The following is an 18051-nucleotide window of genomic DNA, read 5'->3' as shown; positions in this document are numbered from 1 at the left end:
CAAAATTTAAAGATATATTCTGTAAAGTGGTGATTAGACTGACATTGTTGTATGGGAAAAAGTTGATCATGTGAAGCGGTCGAAGATGTGTAGATGTCCAGTGAGGAGGTGTGAGAGGTTGGATGTAATAGGCATGAGAAGAGGTAAATGTAGGCCAAAAAAATTTGAAAAGAGGCGATTAGACAGAACATCTCGTAAGGAACCACTCCCTAATTAATAGGATTTTTTTCTCCTTACTAGAACTAGAATTTAAAATCTTTAATTCTATCATCTCATAAAGATTATCTTTAATTTGTTAGTATCTATACATTTTCTTGTGAGCACTATGTAGAAATTATGACTCAAATATGAAATGCACCTCGGCTTGTTCCAGACATTGAGATGATAAAATCTGTTAAAATTTGTTGTTAATATCATCTCTAATATTTTCTAAAACACCTTTGATCTCTCTTAATTTTTGTTAACATGTTTTTCTTAATGTTACCATCTTTAATAGTGGGTCGATCAAATATGAATGCGTCAAAATGAATAAAATATTTATTTTGCTCATATTTAATACGAATATAATAAAAGAATTAAGTGACCAAATGTGAAATTATATATTCTAGTTTATATATATACTAGTTAGGAGGAGCCCGTGATGTGCAGGGGATCAACATCGACCTTAAGTTAATATTTTATAATAATTAGAAATGAATTTTGTTATTCTCGAAATTATTATGTCTTTTATTGGAGCTTTAGATAAAGAATGAAGAATTACTCCCCTATTTTAATTCGTTTGGTTTACTCTCCTTTTAGTATGTTAAAAAGGAAATGTCTCTTTTTCTTTTTGATAACTTCTTAATTCTAATTTTCTACATAACATGTTTAAGAATACAAAATTAAAGATTATTTTGATATATTCTACATATTATTAGTTAAAGATTAGAAGATACAAAAATATTTTTTATTTTCTTAAATTCTTTATCAAGTTAAAATCAGACAAACAAATTAAAATAAAAGGAATATTAGTCCTCTAATAACATGAAAAGTTACGATTTTGAATAAATACTTCCCTTTGCCCGACTAATAACATGAAAAGTTAAGATTTTGAATAAATACTTCCCTTTGTCCATACTATATGTCTAGTATTGACTTTGCATAGACCTTAATAAAATAATAAATAAAATGACAGTTTACTATATCATTCTTTGAATGTAATAAATTTAATATTTTAAAAAATAACTATTAATAAAAATAAATTAAGAATAAACTAATAAATTATCTTTTAAATTTTAAAACTGGACAAATAAAATGAATATCATTCCCTCAAATATAGGACAATTTGAATTTAAATAGTTAGTAATATGGTCAAACACATATGCAGACTTTTAAACTTGTCCTCAAATTTCATTTTGACACTCCAACTCAACCTTGTTCCATTTTAACCCTTCAACTCCAATTTTTATGTTCCATTTTGACACTTCTTTCCAAAGAATCAACAAAGTGGGATGTGTGTACTTCACATGTCATGCCATGACACAAAAATCAATTAAAAACACATACACAATTCCTCTAACTTGCCCCCATTTTTCATTTTGTCATGCTAACTTAGTCTTGTTCCATTTTAATCCTTCAACTCAATTTTATATTGTATCATTTAAACACAAAATACTGAATTTATGATTTATTTATTTTTATTTATGTTCTTCATTTCCGCTTTTTCATTTTAAAAATCAATGACATATCTTTTTTTTGAAAAAAATAAAATAATAATGGATGAACATCATTTTTTTAAAAAAAATAATTTTTTAGAGTTTCTGTATATTATTGTGTGAAAAAATAATCGACGAAAGTGTGTTGGTTTTCTTTTTTAAATTAATTAATTAAATTAAATAACACCACATATTTTTATTTTTTTTCATATCTAGTCTATTTGGACTAACTCAAATATCAACTTTCTAATTTTTCATTCAACTAAATACGAGGAAAAAAAAACTCATGTTCATTGCTAATTAATAACACTATAAAAAAATGTTGATACTTGATAGACTTCGTTGGGTTATCATTGATTTTCTTAAGAAAGAAAATTGGCGCACTTTCGTCGGTTATTTTTCACGCAAAAATATAGGAAAACTCTTAAAAAGAAATTGTTACTTTCTTTCATAACAAAAAAATCAATGATCATCCGTCAATTTTAATTTTTTACAATAACTAACGAATGACGCCGATTTTTAAAATGCAAAATTGCAGTTGAATAACATATATAGAAATAAAGAAATCATAAAATTAGTATTTTGTGTTACATAAAAGAAATAGAGTTAAAGGGCAATCTTTTATTATTTTTTTAAAGAAATTATTTTTATTTGTCTTTCACTCTCTTAGAGAAAGTGTAATGCACACACTCTGCCACATCACTTAGAAGTGCCAAAATGGAACATAAAAATTAAAGTTGAAGGGTTAAAATGGAACAAGATTGAGTTAGAGTGCCAAAATGAAATTTAAGGACAAATTTAAAGGTCTGCATATGTGTTTGGCCTTGTAATATTGTAAGTTTCTATGGAACCCACATGGTGATGATAACATAAGCATCAAAGACTGCTAGTCTACTCCGTGCGTATATATTAGATCTGCATGAGCTAGACCATTCAATTCGGGCTAATTTATACGGATTTTGAAATTTAACAGATTCGTTGGGCTGATTTTTTTTGGGTCAGAAAACAGTCAGTCCAATCCATAAGTATGTGGATTACGGGTTATGTTGAGCTAATTCCTTTTTTAAAAAAAGTATATTTTGATAGTTTTTTAAATCAAATTATAATTTAAAAATATTATTATAAATATAGACAAGACAATATTATATGGTGTTAGTATAACTACTTGTTAATTAAATCCACAAATAAAATTATCTTTATAATATTTATTAAGTTTGATTTCAAGCAAAAGTATAAATAGCTAAATAGAAATATTAACCTAATTTCTAATGATCATAATAAAACACAAAAAATATGATACGGCCTACGTAGTGATTCCCTAGAATTTTAGGGAATTTTTATTTTATGTTGTATATATTTTATAAACATAATTTGTATTTAAATTTTAATAATTAAAACTTTAAATAAATTTTGAGTTTGGACTCTTGTTATTTTTAATACTATATTTCATTTTTTATTTCTTACTTAATTTTGTTTGGCCCACGGATCGGACCTATCCATATTTCCAAGTTTAACAAATCAACAGACTTATTCAAATCGGGATAAAAATGATTTCTTAAATGGGCTCAAAATATCTTAGCACATCCCTATTAAATCACAAACTAGGTCAGATCGGCCCAACAAACATAGCCCATATTGACGGTTCTAGTATATATGTTGACACTTGCCAATAAAGTCTGAAATAAATGAATGTGGACCCGACGTAAAAAAAGAAAAAGAAGAAATAAACTACGAATATAATATTTTTTCATTCATAAGGAAAAAAGGCACACAAATTATAAAGTTATAAAATGAAAAGCCTTAATTAACATATATACCCTCTAATTCAACTAACAATTCCAATAAGCACACATGTTGATCATGAGGTGTGTGCTTATCGTCACTTATATATATATATATATATATATATATATATATAAATTGAATTCTTACTCTCACTAACACAAACATGCATATTCAATCTCATTATGCACTAAAAAAAGGTGTTTTATTTGATCTTAGAGCAGTCAGCATTTGGACAAATTTTGAAAGGAACATTGGCCATACACATTCCAGGGAGTTTAGCAAGACGACTGATTGGAACTGTAATAGAGCTTGAAGCAATACTCTTTATGCATTTGCAAAGGTTCTGACGGTCAGCTGTTGTACGTGTAGCGTTGAGGACAAATTTAATTCCACTACAACACTTTGATGGCACAGTACTTAGTCCACCACCTAATACGTAGCCAAGACATGATTTGAGGCTACTATATACCAAGTTGCACATGACAGCTGTAGTAGATGCTGCTGTCGTGGTGGCTGTAGCCACCACGACGCAGATGAGAAGCAAAGGAAATAATTGTTTGTTTAGCATTGTGGATATGGTAAGCGATGTGTGATATATCCTTATCAAATGTATATAAATATAGATATAGCTATATATGAATCAAAGGTTGACAAAGTCAAGTTGGCCCCCATATCAAGACACCAATTAAAGGTTTTTGGCCCACCAACACAAATGGAGTCAAAAATGTGAAGCACAAAAGTAGTTGATATAGTAGGTTTCATCATAAAAAAAAAAATGGAAGTTTTTGAAAAAAGGTTACTTTAAGGTTTCTCTTTTCTGAAAAACATATATTTCCATGACATATGATGATATATCACACAAATAAAAATAGTTTTTAGCGATAATAAATATATATGTACATTAATATAGAGTGCTAAAGTCTTACCAGCATTCGTTAATTGTCATTAATTAAATTCAATGTCGCTAGAATAAGCTTTATTAGTGGAATTTACAAAGAATGCTAAAATGTAATTGTTAATAGTATTTGCCTCTAAAAGAATATATTTAGTGAAAATTAAGCCATTATCGTTCATTAATTACCGCTAAAAATCATTTTTAGTGTAGTGTACGTCGAATTGCTGATTGATGTGTGTGCTACGTGTGTGTGAGGAATTCTTTGAAAATGAATATCGAAATGATAAGTAATCAAATGAATTCTTCTGGAGAAATGAAATTGACTGTTCAAAACACGTAAATACTACATCAAAACTTTTTTTTTTTCCCATTTCGAGGATACCAATCTTTGATTATGTAAAACGCGTATCTAAAATGTGAGATACGTGTGTTCTATGTTATTAATGGAGATAAATTGACAGTTTGGAAAAACGATTATCTTAAGTGGCATTTTAAAAATTAAATTTATAAATAAACTGCATTTTTATAAAAATGGAATTTGTAATTTTAATTTGATTTGATCCGATTATAATATTTCTTATCAGATGAAGATGGTAGGATCACTACAACAAAGTATTAAAACTAAAATAAATTGGGAAACTATCGGCCAGCAGATGAAGATGAGTACTATACAACTATTGACATTAAAATTAAAGCCTAACGTACACCATTAACAACAAAAAAGAGTTAAAAGTGCGTTAGGACCATTTTTGATCCATATCTATATAGATGTATTGGAATCCAATCTATTTTAGGTTATAAATTCATTTTTGATACTTATCAAACACTAAAAAAAAAAAAAAAAATCACTTATTTATTTAAAAATATTTTCTAGAAAAACATTTTCCCTCTCCTACCGAACATGTCCATGGTATAAGGAACTTTACCTATAGGAGATTGTAGACGTAAATAATTTATGAAATCCTATTAACTATTCAAGGTTGTAGAACTATATGACTTTCACGTAAATACGTACATGATAATTTTGATTAAGAAATATATAGGAAAAGGATATAAGAACTCTTCTGAACAATGACTGAAATTTCAGGAACACACTCTATTTTTATTGGGATCATATATTATTACTCAAAGTTAGTTTAAAGTATAATAAATACATCCTTTAATTTGGTGATGAGGTGACAAATGGAATGTGATCATTCTCTTGGAAGCAGGTGAAAGATGAAAAAGAAATTAAAATTCTGATCAATATGGACACGTATCCTATTTTAATTGGACATTTTATAATTAGTTTGTATTGGTGCAACATGGATAAACTGGAGACTAGCCTCTGGAGTCTTGTATCACTAAAACTTAAAGATATGTTCTATAGAGTGGTGATTAGACCAACTTTGTTATACGGGACAGAGTTGGTTTGGACATGCGAAGCGGTCGAAGATGCATAGAATTCTAGTGAGGAGGTGCAAGAGGTTGAATGTAAGTATGAGGAGAGATAAAAGTAGGACGAAAAAATATTGGAGAGCGGTGATTAGACATAACATCCCACAACTTCATATTACTAAGGATATGACCTTATATGAGTGTTTGAAGGTCGCGTATTAGGGTAGAAGATTAGTAAGTAGTGGAGTGTTGTCTTACTTTGTTAGTGTTTGTCGCTGTACTAGTTTTTTTTTTCTTCCAAAAAATGTCTTGCTTATTAATAATATAATAATTACAAGAGAGGGGGACATAAGGCCTAACTGTATTCTCTTAGTTATACTTTTCGATATTTTTCATCATCTGTTTACTAGGTTTTGGCCACTGCACTATTTTGTTGTTGTTTATATATTTTTTCTTTTAAGATTTATACTGTCTCTTTTATAAGTTGTTATGTTTTCATCATTATTTTCTTCTTCTTTATATTTGAAAATGCTACACTTGAACCAAGAGTCTTTCAAAAATACTGCTTTTACCTCCACGAGATAGTGATAAGGTCTACGTAGTCTACCCTCCCAAACTCCACTTGTGAAATTTCACAAGGTAATGTTTTTTTTTTTTTTGTTTTTGTTGTTGTGTACAATTATTAACATTGAAAATTATATATTTTAATTATTTTTATTTCATTCTCTATAAAATATTTATTTTCCTATTTTTAACTTATATATATATATATATATATATATATATATATATATATACGTTTTCTATTTTATTTATTTCTTTTTGTTCCACATTAAATTAATTTTCATATAATCCATAATAATATAAGGGAAAAGTGTGCATTATAACAAACTATTAATTCAAAATAAATGTTATAGCTACAATTTCATTTAATTCCAATTCGTAGCTAACACATTGCCATTCTCGCTTCTCTCCCTTGAATCTTGCTCGCCACTCTCAATTTCTCCCTCGCTTCTCTCACATTTATACAAACACAAATGTATAAATTGTTTTTGTATTTGTATAAAGCGAGAGTCCGAGAGATATTGTATATACAAATACCAAATACATATTTCTCTGTCATATACACTTATAATTATACTAATACAAGCATTTTCCTGCCCAGTTTTCTTTTGTTTTTTTTTCTCTCTCTCTTGCTTCATACAAACACAAATTGTACAAATGCAATGTACAATTTGAGTTTGTATAAAGCGAGAGAGAGATTTGATATACAAATACAAATGTTTTAACTAGATTCAATTGTATATTAACTCGATTCAATTGTATACAAATTCAAATTTTATGCAGATATACAAACACAATCATTGATACATATACATAGTTGTTACATATATATAATTATCTAATTGATATACATATACAATTCGCCTCTCTCCCTCACCTCTCTCCTAATCTCTCTTGCCACTCTAGTCTAACACAAAGAACATATACATATACAAACACAATTTTCATAGTCACAAATGCCCGATTTATACAAATCACTGCGATTTATACAAATCAGGTGGTTTGCTATGAAGCTCAAATAGCAAAATTGTACTTGTAGAGCGCTAATATGATTTTTATGTGCTATTCCTAAAATTTACTCATAATATAATACCATGTTTAAGAGCAACCATAAAAAGATACATTTAATTAATTAGCATATAGTCCAGAATAATAGGGTTTATATCAATCTTTTTTCTTGTTCATCAATGGCAAATGGAAATTCTACTCGAAAGAGGTCTATTCAAAGTTACCACCTAACCAACATCATTTGATTTTTGTATTTCTCTAGAACACGACAATGAATCCATTAAATTTCAACAATTGACTGAAGAATTACTTGAAAGGAAAAAAAATTCAAAGTTAGATACAAAAAATACATTTATAAAAAAAGGTAAATGTATGATCGAAGGTGATTCAAACAAGAAGGTAACTCTTTCATTGTTAAATACACTTTAAAGTTTGTGTATAAATTACGAAATCATGATACATGTTACATGTATACTGTTATCAATTTTTTTCTTCGAATAATGTATGATGCATCACTATAGAAATAACACTGATATATGTATATGCATGTGTTTATACTCTATGCACAATAATTATGTATTGCAAACCTATCATGTGTATCATTTGTTTCTTAGATCAAATTCTATTATCAATTATATATATATATATATATCAATAAATTAAGAAAGAAAAGATTAACAATAATCCAAACCTCATTCAAGTTTATATATTATATAATATATATAGAATCTTGGAAATAAAGGGACATCAATGATCCCACACTCACTAACACAAACATATTCAATATATCTCATTATACATTGAAAAATAACATGATAAATAAAATGGCTAAAAAAAAATTTAAAAAAAAAAATTCTTATATGGTCTTAGAGCAGTCAACATCTGGACTAATCTTGAAAGAAATATTAGCCTTACATAATCCAGGGAGTTGAGCAGCACGGCTAATTGGAATTGCGGTAGAGGTTGAACCAACACTCTTTATGCAAGTACAAGTTCTCTCGCGGTCAGCTCTTGTACGTTCAGCGTTGAGGATAGATTTAATTCCACTACAACACTCTGGTGATACAGTTAACTCACCACCTAACACGTAGCCAAGACATGGTTCGAGGCTACTATACACCATGTTGCACGTAAGAATTGCATCCTCAGCAGCTGTATTAGATGCTCCGGTGGTCGTGGACACGGCGACCGCGATGCAGATGAGAAGCAAAGGAAATAGTTGCTTGTTTAGCATTGTGGAAATGGTTGTGATTTCCTACTCAAATGTATATATAGATTTATATATGAACCAAAGGTTGACAAGTCAAACATGTGAAGTATAAAACCAGTTGATATAGTAGGTTTCAAATAAAATGAGAAACATATGTATTTTTCACCGATGAATTTGATCATAAACGTTTTTTCGTCAAAAATATTTTCGATGAATGATTATTATAGATCAAACGTATTTAATTTTATAGTAGAATCAAGAATTGTCGACCAATATTCATGGCTTAATTGTACATATGGTCATTGGTCCTTTTATTTTTTATCAATATCAACCATAAATATTGTTCATCCGACAATAAAAGCTAAGATACAAGAAAATGTTAGATTGAATTGTACTAATCTTTACTTGAGGTTACTATTCATTTTTGTACTTATTATTTTATTTTTTAATTATTTTTTCAATTAAAGAAATAAAAGACGACATTTTAATATGAATGTCTTTAGGGAATTCACATATTTTTAGTACTGACTATAAGAGTTGTGTTTGATTCTTTTGCTTTTATTGTATGGAGTATCCTCTTGAATATTTTATTCGAGAATATAAGTGTAAGATTTTCTAATCTTATTTTGTATTACAAATATAAAATATCTCTATTATTTTCCTAAATTTCATGTTCATTTAAATAATATCATATAAATTGAAATGAAAATGAATATTATATATTGTTATTGAGAGAAAAATATGTAATATTGAGGACAAATTTAATCCCACGAGAACACTCTGATGGCACACTACATCCACCACCAAATCCTTTCACCTCATCACGTATACTACTACTAATTTGTGTATGCATCATAATATTGGAAGAGGAAAAAATTCAATTTTTTGATTAATTTTTCGAAGGACTAGCTAACACATGGATAAATTATTGCTGAATTTAATTTATCTCCTTATTCTTTTATTGAAACCATAAAATTTTGTTTTCTTTCAAAATATGTTCAAATAGATGTGTGGTCCAATTATTTTTAAAAAGAAAAGACAAGTCTCGCTTCTTGCCTCAATTTTGCTCGGCTTTCTCCCTCTTTCTCTTTCCTTCCCCCCCCCCCGCTCCCCTCTTCTATATTTTGTATTTTCACCTCTTTCTCCTTCTGTATTCATTTTTTATTTTTTAAAGTGTCGAGCGATTGTATTTGATATATTCATATGTATATTTAGGTTCATATAGTCTCAGTGTGTATATTTTGTATTTCTATCTTTCTTTATTTGTATTTATATATTTTTTAATGTGTCAAGCGACTGTATTATTGTATTCATACATGCATTTAGATTTTATCCTCTGAATCCATCTCCCTCCTCTCTTTTTGTATTTTGTATTATCACCTCTCTCTGTCTTTTTATATATGGATTTCTATATTTTACATTAGATTTTTTATAGTGACATTTTAAGACGTACTATTTATATTAAATAGATATCCAAGAGGATGGGGTGTTAAAAATATATTTTAGTCAAGTATATACTTCTCAATTATCAATATTCCATTAGTCTGTAGTGGGGTTAGCTAGTACATAGAGGGACTAGCACTAGCTCAATAATTTCCCCTCCAATGTATCTTCTAGTTCATATATTTGACCGGTATTAGGCGGTAACTATATATTGTGATTAATAATATTTTTTAATGTATTTCTTAATATGTACATTTTATCGTAACAAAGAACTTAAGATTTATTATTCGAATTCATATAAACAATTATTAATTTGATCCTCATATCTGAATCTCGTCACATAAAATAGAATCGACGAAGTTATAACTACTGAAAGATGAGAGCTTATGCTATATTTTGTTTTTTCCAAGTTTGAATTCATACCTCCAAATAACAAAATACATAATTGATTGATCTATCGATCATTATTGATCGACGTAACAGTGTGATATCGGTGACACAATACAATTATTAAGGATCAAATTAAAGACAATCACGAAAACGTAGTAGTACTTAATAGATAGATTATGTTCCAATTTTATGATTAGAGACAACATAACTCTTATTCTCATTTATATTGTATGCATAATAATTCGTCCTTCATCTCACCTTTGAGCAATCAACTTTAGGGCTAATCTTGAAGGGAATATTTTTCACCCCACATTTTCCTGGGAGGGCAGCAGCATTCTTGAAATCGATACCACTAACACTTGAGGCAGCCATTTTCAAGCACGAGCAAACACCTTGGCGGTCCGCGTTGTTTTGGCGATACTGTAGAGGGACTTGATCCCTCTACAACAAGTCGGTGGCACCTTGCCACCGTTCACTACGTAGCTAAGGCACGGGATTAGGCCGTTGAACACCGAGCTACATGTGATTGCCGCATCAACGCAAGGTGATGCGACAATTACTATGTAAATTAGGAACAAAAGAGAAAGGGGCTTAACAAGCTTTTTTGAGATAGCCATGAATATACACAAAAATGAGTGGATAAAATTTTAGGTCTCACAAGGAAATTAATGAAACTCTTCGTAGTCTTGTTGAAAGGTGATGGACGATTATATATAGGAGTGAAGATCATTGTTTTGATACCAGATTATTTGTTTTATTATGTGCAAAAAAAATTATTTAATATTAGTAGAGTTTAACTAGTAGTGGCCTAGTGGGTACGTTGACTATGTCCATTCTTTTTTTCTTTTTAAAATTGGGACAGGGAAGGGAAGGGAAAATGGGGAGGAGATTACATAAATCAAACCTTCACCAATAAAGTGAGAGTTCAGATTGTCAACCAACTAAACTATTCTATTCTTTTTAGTCTCCTTTGTTTCATTTTACTTGGCATTGCAAATATTTGAAGCATTGACCAAAATAAGTTATTTTAAAAATCAATTCACCAAATTAATACACTTTTTAAATTTTTTACAAAAGTAGTATAAACGTACTTCATGGTAACGTTTTAGGTTATTTTTATTTTAAAAATTCAACGGACAAAAACTGACGGAGCTGACGACGTTAAATGAATAAACGTTACTGTGAGTAATGTTTTAGGTGTAAAACATTACTCACAATAACGTTTATTGAGAATCCAATCACGTCAACCCTGCAACTGCAGAATCAAATCCTGCAAATTTAAAACGTTACCTAAAACGTTACTATTTTCCTAAGAATCCAATCACAGGTCTTCGACTCTTGCAAATTTAGAATAAATCCTACAAATTTAGCTATAAAATGTTACTCATATTATGTTAAGTTCTTACTATAGCTTTAAAATTATTTTTTTAATTTATTAATATTATTTTAAAATATCTCTTAATAATATGATAAACTTGACTTATTTAATTCATACCTGATGAAGTTTTGTGAATATTATTATAACAATGGACAACACAAGTAAAGTTTTGTTGAATATTGTTGGAATATGCAAAACATTCCTTACAACAACATTTATTTTATAATCATACGTGGTCAGTTTAAAAAATGGAGGAATATGACTTTAACAGAGTGTTGTAACTGACAGACACGTTTTTGAGGTAAAGTAACGTTTTATAGCTAAATTTGCAGGATTTATTCTAAATTTGCAGAAGTCGAAGACCCATGATTGGATTCTTAGTAAAATAGTAACGTTTTAAATTTGCAGGATTTGATTATGCATTTGCAGGGTTGAAGTGATTGGATTCTCAATAAACGTTATCGTGAGTAACGTTTTACACCTAAAACGTTACTCACAGTAACATTGATTCATTTAACGTCGTCAACTTCGTCAGTTTTTGTCCATTGAATTTTTAAAATAAAAATAACCTAAAACGTTACCATGAAGTACGTTTATACTACTTTTGTAAAAAATTTAAAAAGCGTATTAGTTTGGTGAATTGGTTTTTAAAATAGCTTATTTTGGTCAAAACTTCCAAATATTTATTAGAGATCAACATGGGTTGTGGTGCAGTGGTGAGACTGTTCAACTCTTAACCAGAGGTTTTGGGTTCGAGCCCTATGTACGAATAAAATCATGTTGGGAGTTGCAGTGCACAATCCGAATTTAGTCGGGACGGGCTCCGGACAACAAAGGATGGCAATGGGGTGGTGCGGGGCGGGTTGAGCTTAACCCACAAAATTTTTAATCCGCCCCGCATAACAACCTTTTTCATTTTCGCCCCGCATGAACCTGTCCCACATAATTTTTTTAGTATTTTCTTTTTTCTAGTTAAGTTTGATACAAAAAATAAAATTCATAAAAATAAATTCATTTTTTTATCAAGTTGTATTAATGTAATAGATAATGACTTAAAAAATTATTTTTAGAGGTCAATTGAGAAACATGTAAGAAATCGTAGTATTTTTTATTGAACCATTTTCATTTAATATCTTCAATACTTTAGTAGCTTTAAAGATATTATATTACTATAAATAATGTTCTATCACTCTTATAACATGTAAAAAGTTAAAATTAAGTTTGTTTACCCGCATAAAATCACATATACACGCAACCCGCCCCGCCCCACATTAGTTTTTAAAAAAAAACACTTCAACCCGCCCCACACAACCTTAAATTCATCCTGCCCCGCGTAGTCTTAAACCCACTCCGCTCTGCATCCGTCCGCCCCATTGCTATACCTACGGATAATGGGTGAAAAACCAAACGTTTATTAGAAATTTATTTTTTTGAACTAATCTTATTAATTATGTTGTAAAAATATAAATTTGACTATTAATATTTTACATAATTAATTAATGATAAGAATAGTATGAAGTAAATAATAAATCTCTCTTGATCATTTGCTAAAAAATACATAATAAATAAAATAAATGTTGAATTTTAAAGGAGTGCATTTTGAATATAACTAAGCATTATCGCACGGGTGTAATATTTTTCTCCTCCAATAAGAAGTTTCTAAAAGTATTTAATTAACTTAATTTCTTGCACTACTTAGTGCTGCATTTTTTTTTATGGTGGCAGTGGCACTATGCTTTCACCTACCAACTCAGGTTGAAAATCAACACGTCAATCATTTTAATAAACTCAAAATTAGCTTTCAATTCCCAGCTCCCCCAGCTAATTATTCATAATTAAAATCCATACATAGCAATGATGAAATTTTTCTGATAGGATATTGCATAGCTTGCTTTTGATTTTGTCAAATAACTCAATGGTAGAAACTATGACAATTGGCAAGTATCATCGGTGGCGGAGTTAGAACTTTTAATAAGGAAATTCAAAATGTGAAAAAGTAAACTACGAACTAATTAAAGGGGGTTCGAAATCTACTATATATATATAAAAAATAATTTTAATCATGTATAAATAGTATTATTTTCTTGTGAAGAGGTTCCAATGAACCTCTGACAGTATGCTGGTTCCGCCTTACTGCACGGTAGTTTCAACTCTGGGTGGAAATCAACAATTATGTTATGAAAATTAGAGTGTGCAGGTTTCATAAAATATTAATTTTATGTTGTGAAAATTTTATAATTGACATATATGACTGATAATTATAAATTATGATATTATTTTTTTTTTCAAGTTATAACAATAAAAAATTTCAGGTTCTAATATTTTATTAAAATAAAAAAATGATTTAAAATAACAATAAAAATCATTTTGTTTGAAAAATAGATAAGGTAAAAAAGGGATATTTATTAGTAATTAATTTGAATTCATTAATGATAATTAGTATGCGCCATAAAACTAGGAGATTCATAAAAAATGAAATATTTGTTTTCCTTTTTTAATTCAATGCAGTTAAATTTCGTTCAAAACTTTTTTTTTTCTTTTGTTCAAACGGATCTCTCTCTTCTCAATTTTTTCTGTAATTAGTCGTCACTTTCAACTAGTTCCAATTCGTTTTTATTCAATAATTTTTGTTTACTTGTAATGGACGGCTTCTTAATAATATTAATAGAGCATGGTGGTAGATGAGATCCTTCAGGTTAGTGTTCTTTTTGCGATTTTTTATTTATAGTGTTATACTAATCAAACGTAAAAAAATAAATTAATTATAGTGATACTGGAAAGAAAATTTTCAAATTTTGTTTGTGTATAATGTAATTTCATTATGATGTATTTGATTTGAACATTCTTTTTTGGAAATTACATAAAATTTGTTTGAAATTGGTATAGATTTTAATATGAAATTTTTTTAATTTAAGGTTTTTGGTAAAAAGTAAATAAATAAAATTTAATTGTAAATGGTTTACTGGTTATACCATTTTTGTACGATTTTGAAATTATATTGGAATGAATTCCGTATAGTGTTTACCTAATTAATGACAAGTAATTGTTAAACTTTGTATTATTTTTGTATTATATTGGTATGATTCTGCTGTGAAAAAATTATGACTTATGAGGTGAAATAGTTATAATGTTAGCATGAAATATGTATGAAAAGTGTGACTAAAAATGTATGAAATGTGTATACTCCATTCTGGCTTTTTTTTGTAAATGAATAATGTTATATTTTGGTACTCCATTATTATTTGGTATGTTTGATGATGTGTAAGAGATAATTATGGTAGATTCTTTATTTATATCATTTAATAATAAAAATAAAATTATAAAAGACTAATTATTTAATAAAGTAAAAATAAATTGTTTATAAATAAAAAGTGATATGTTATAACCCGTAATTAAACCGTTATAAGCAATAATATTTTAAAAGTAAATTTAAAATCCGTAATATTTTCTCTTAAATATATATGTGGTGTGTTTTTTCCTGCTTAGAATAGCGAATATAAGGAAATAGAGCGAAATCAAAATTTAAAGCTTATGTGCTGTAACTTTTAATATTTTTAAGTTATTCAAATCTAAATTAATTAACGTATACATATTCAATTTTTTAAAAATAAATATAAAATTTAAAATAAATCTACTAAATTCTGTTGAATTCATAATCAACATTCTTAGAATATGAAGGCGAAAGAACAAGAACTATAATAAGTACTAAAAGGGGAGGATAAACTTTGAAGGGTCCAAGAAAATTATTTTCCACTTTGGGTGTATTTGGCACATGGCTCCAATCTTTTCATTTTGGTGGATCAAAATATATTTTTTACAAAATAAAAAAAATGATTTTCTTAAAAAATATAAAATTCATAACTAACATTCTAAATTTATTCCCATCCAACACTCTCAACCCCTTCTCTTTAAACATTCCACACCCAGCCCCATCGATTCTGGAACCTAATGATGGATATGAAAAAAATTAAAAAAGTAACCAAAATAATTTGTCAAAATAAATTTGACAAACTACAAATAGCGCACTAATTTAGTGCGCTATATAAGTTTTAACAATGGATCAGATTTATTTGATTGTTATGGCCAATTGACTTATGTAGTCCATTCAACTAATGTGCTATTGTTAGAAAATAGCATTCACAGCGGAAGCATTCCAGAATCATACATCTTGCATGAGTATAGACAACAATCACAAATACGTATCACATACAAGGTATGCTCAAAATTAACTCAGGATTACCTCTTGAAGCGTGTGCAGATATCTTGAAGCAAATCCAACTCCAGCTCTACAGTCTTCTACAGTGATCCCAAATAACAATTGAACTCTCTCAATACTTGGGTGGGCAAGTATCGTATAGAATACTGAATTTTTTTTTCTAGGTTAGAAGAATCCCTACTTATAGAGATGTCTTCCTAGTCCAAAAAGGAGAAGAAAGTATAAATCCTTATTCTTCAAGAAAACCCCTGAAACTCACGTTTCTTTCTTGGATGAAATATACACGTTACTTTTCCTTCTTCTCCTAGAAAATAGGATTCTGAGTTCTAGTTAAATTGGGCACTGGAGGGACCACATAATTTATTACTAAGGCTTCCTATTATGGAAATAATTCCAAATAATTAATTTGAATTATTCTTACCATAATAAATTACAAATCATTCCACTAAAAATTCGTAATTGCACTCCTCTATATATATTTCGAAATTCACCATTAAACACTTATGTAATTCCCCATGTTAAGATTCCAGATACTAATCAATAAATTAAATTACTGACGAATTTAATTCAATGATTAATTTCCTTTAGAGCAACACTTAACTTATTTCATGTGCCAGATTCATAAATCTACCGGCCGGGTTTACACATGAAAACTTATAAGTTTCTCATAAAAGGTGTATCATCAATCTCTATACTGAGACATGGATTCCATCAACTAACTAATTATTTCACCAATATATATTATTATCATCCAATCTACCAGGCATATTGACCCATCTCAGAATCTCACCTTTTAATAAATCAAAACAATAATTAATATATACAGATCATAATCGTTATATCAAGATTAAGAATATAAGTACATTTAACAGTTTAGAGAATATGTTTTTATCAGTCAGTCTAAAACATCTATCTCTGCTTGGTCCCGTTCAATACATACAAAATGCACTAGCACGAGAAGTTAGAACTATACCATTCTCATAATCAAGATAAATTACATTTAATCTCGTGCTACAATCTTTCTGATGGTTTTGTCCAAAATTTCCATCTACGATTGTGAACTATAACTTTTAACTTATAAGAACCGATGATTTAATCTTCTGTGTATAAGCTTAAACTCTATACACCAAATCATCTACTATATAAGTTAAGGACACATATATGACAATTGATCTATTTAATGTAACACTTTATTGAATTGAATAAATGAATAAACAATTGTTCAATAATAATACTATATCAAAACGCATGGTTAATAGTATATCCTAACAGCTATATGGAAAAAATATTAGTCCTTCAGGTTTAAATTTTACTGATAGTTATGGTCAATTGACTGATGTAGCGGATTAAATTAGTGAGTGGAGAAAATATTTGTCCTTGAATTGAAACGAGAATGGAGGGACATCCAAGTTGTAACACGTAGCTAATTTCTAAGAACAAGACAGACCAATGCTTCATTTAAAGTGTCGCACGGAGTCTTAGTGAAAGTTTAAGTCCGTGACATCTTGGTGGCTATTCTTAATTCTACGCGATCCAATATGGTTTCTACATATTAATGATAATTGTGACCATCTGTCACGCCCCGAGCCTACACCCTGGGCGGGACCGGCACCCGGAGACCATTTCTGGCCCCAAGCGAACCCTTGGTCTGGCTTTCTTAACTCAGCGGAAATCTAACCCAACAGAATAACTCAATGCAATGCAATATTACAAAACAACTTAACTTATAAAATATGGCCATAAAGGCAACTTGAATCTCAAAATAGAATGTTTACATATAAACATAGATGAGAGACTCAAAACTAACTGACTGACTGTCTGTCTATGAAGCCTCTAAAATACTGAGATGGATGTTGGGACAGACCCCGTAACATCCTAATAAAACAAAAACTAAGAACACAAAATAATGGAGTCCTCCGGAATGCAAGGAGGCTCACCACTGACTCTGGAGTGCTCAGTTGGATCAACGACGTGCAGGATGCTGATCCAGGGTACATGTATCTGCATCATAAGACGATGTAGGCTAACTGGCATCAGTACATGGAATGTACGAGTATGCGAGCTGAAAAACTAAGCAACATAGGCTAGAAG

At 29.2% G+C, this 18051-nt stretch overlaps 2 protein-coding genes across 2 annotated transcripts; both read right to left on the bottom strand.

The window, feature by feature from the left end:
* Nucleotides 1–3681: 3681 nt before the first annotated feature.
* On the bottom strand, nt 3682–4047 carry LOC125838633 (non-specific lipid-transfer protein 1-like). The gene has a single exon (XM_049517679.1). It carries the CDS (start codon nt 4045–4047, stop codon nt 3682–3684), a length of 366 nt encoding a protein of 121 aa, XP_049373636.1.
* A 4132-nt stretch (nt 4048–8179) lies between these two features.
* On the bottom strand, nt 8180–10738 carry LOC125838631 (non-specific lipid-transfer protein 1-like). Its single transcript, XM_049517678.1, has 2 exons — nt 10625–10738; nt 8180–8578 (listed from the first exon to the last, which is right to left on the bottom strand). Exons 1-2 carry the CDS (start codon nt 10736–10738, stop codon nt 8180–8182), a joined length of 513 nt encoding a protein of 170 aa, XP_049373635.1.
* Between the last annotated feature and the right edge of the window lie 7313 nt (nt 10739–18051).

Source organism: Solanum verrucosum, unplaced genomic scaffold (assembly GCF_900185275.1).
Source record: "Solanum verrucosum unplaced genomic scaffold, falcon-dt-bn FXZP01000182.1, whole genome shotgun sequence".
Classification (NCBI taxonomy): Eukaryota; Viridiplantae; Streptophyta; class Magnoliopsida; order Solanales; family Solanaceae; genus Solanum; species Solanum verrucosum.
The sequence above is the reverse complement of the archived record's forward strand: the minus strand, read 5'-3'. Positions and strand labels throughout refer to the sequence as shown.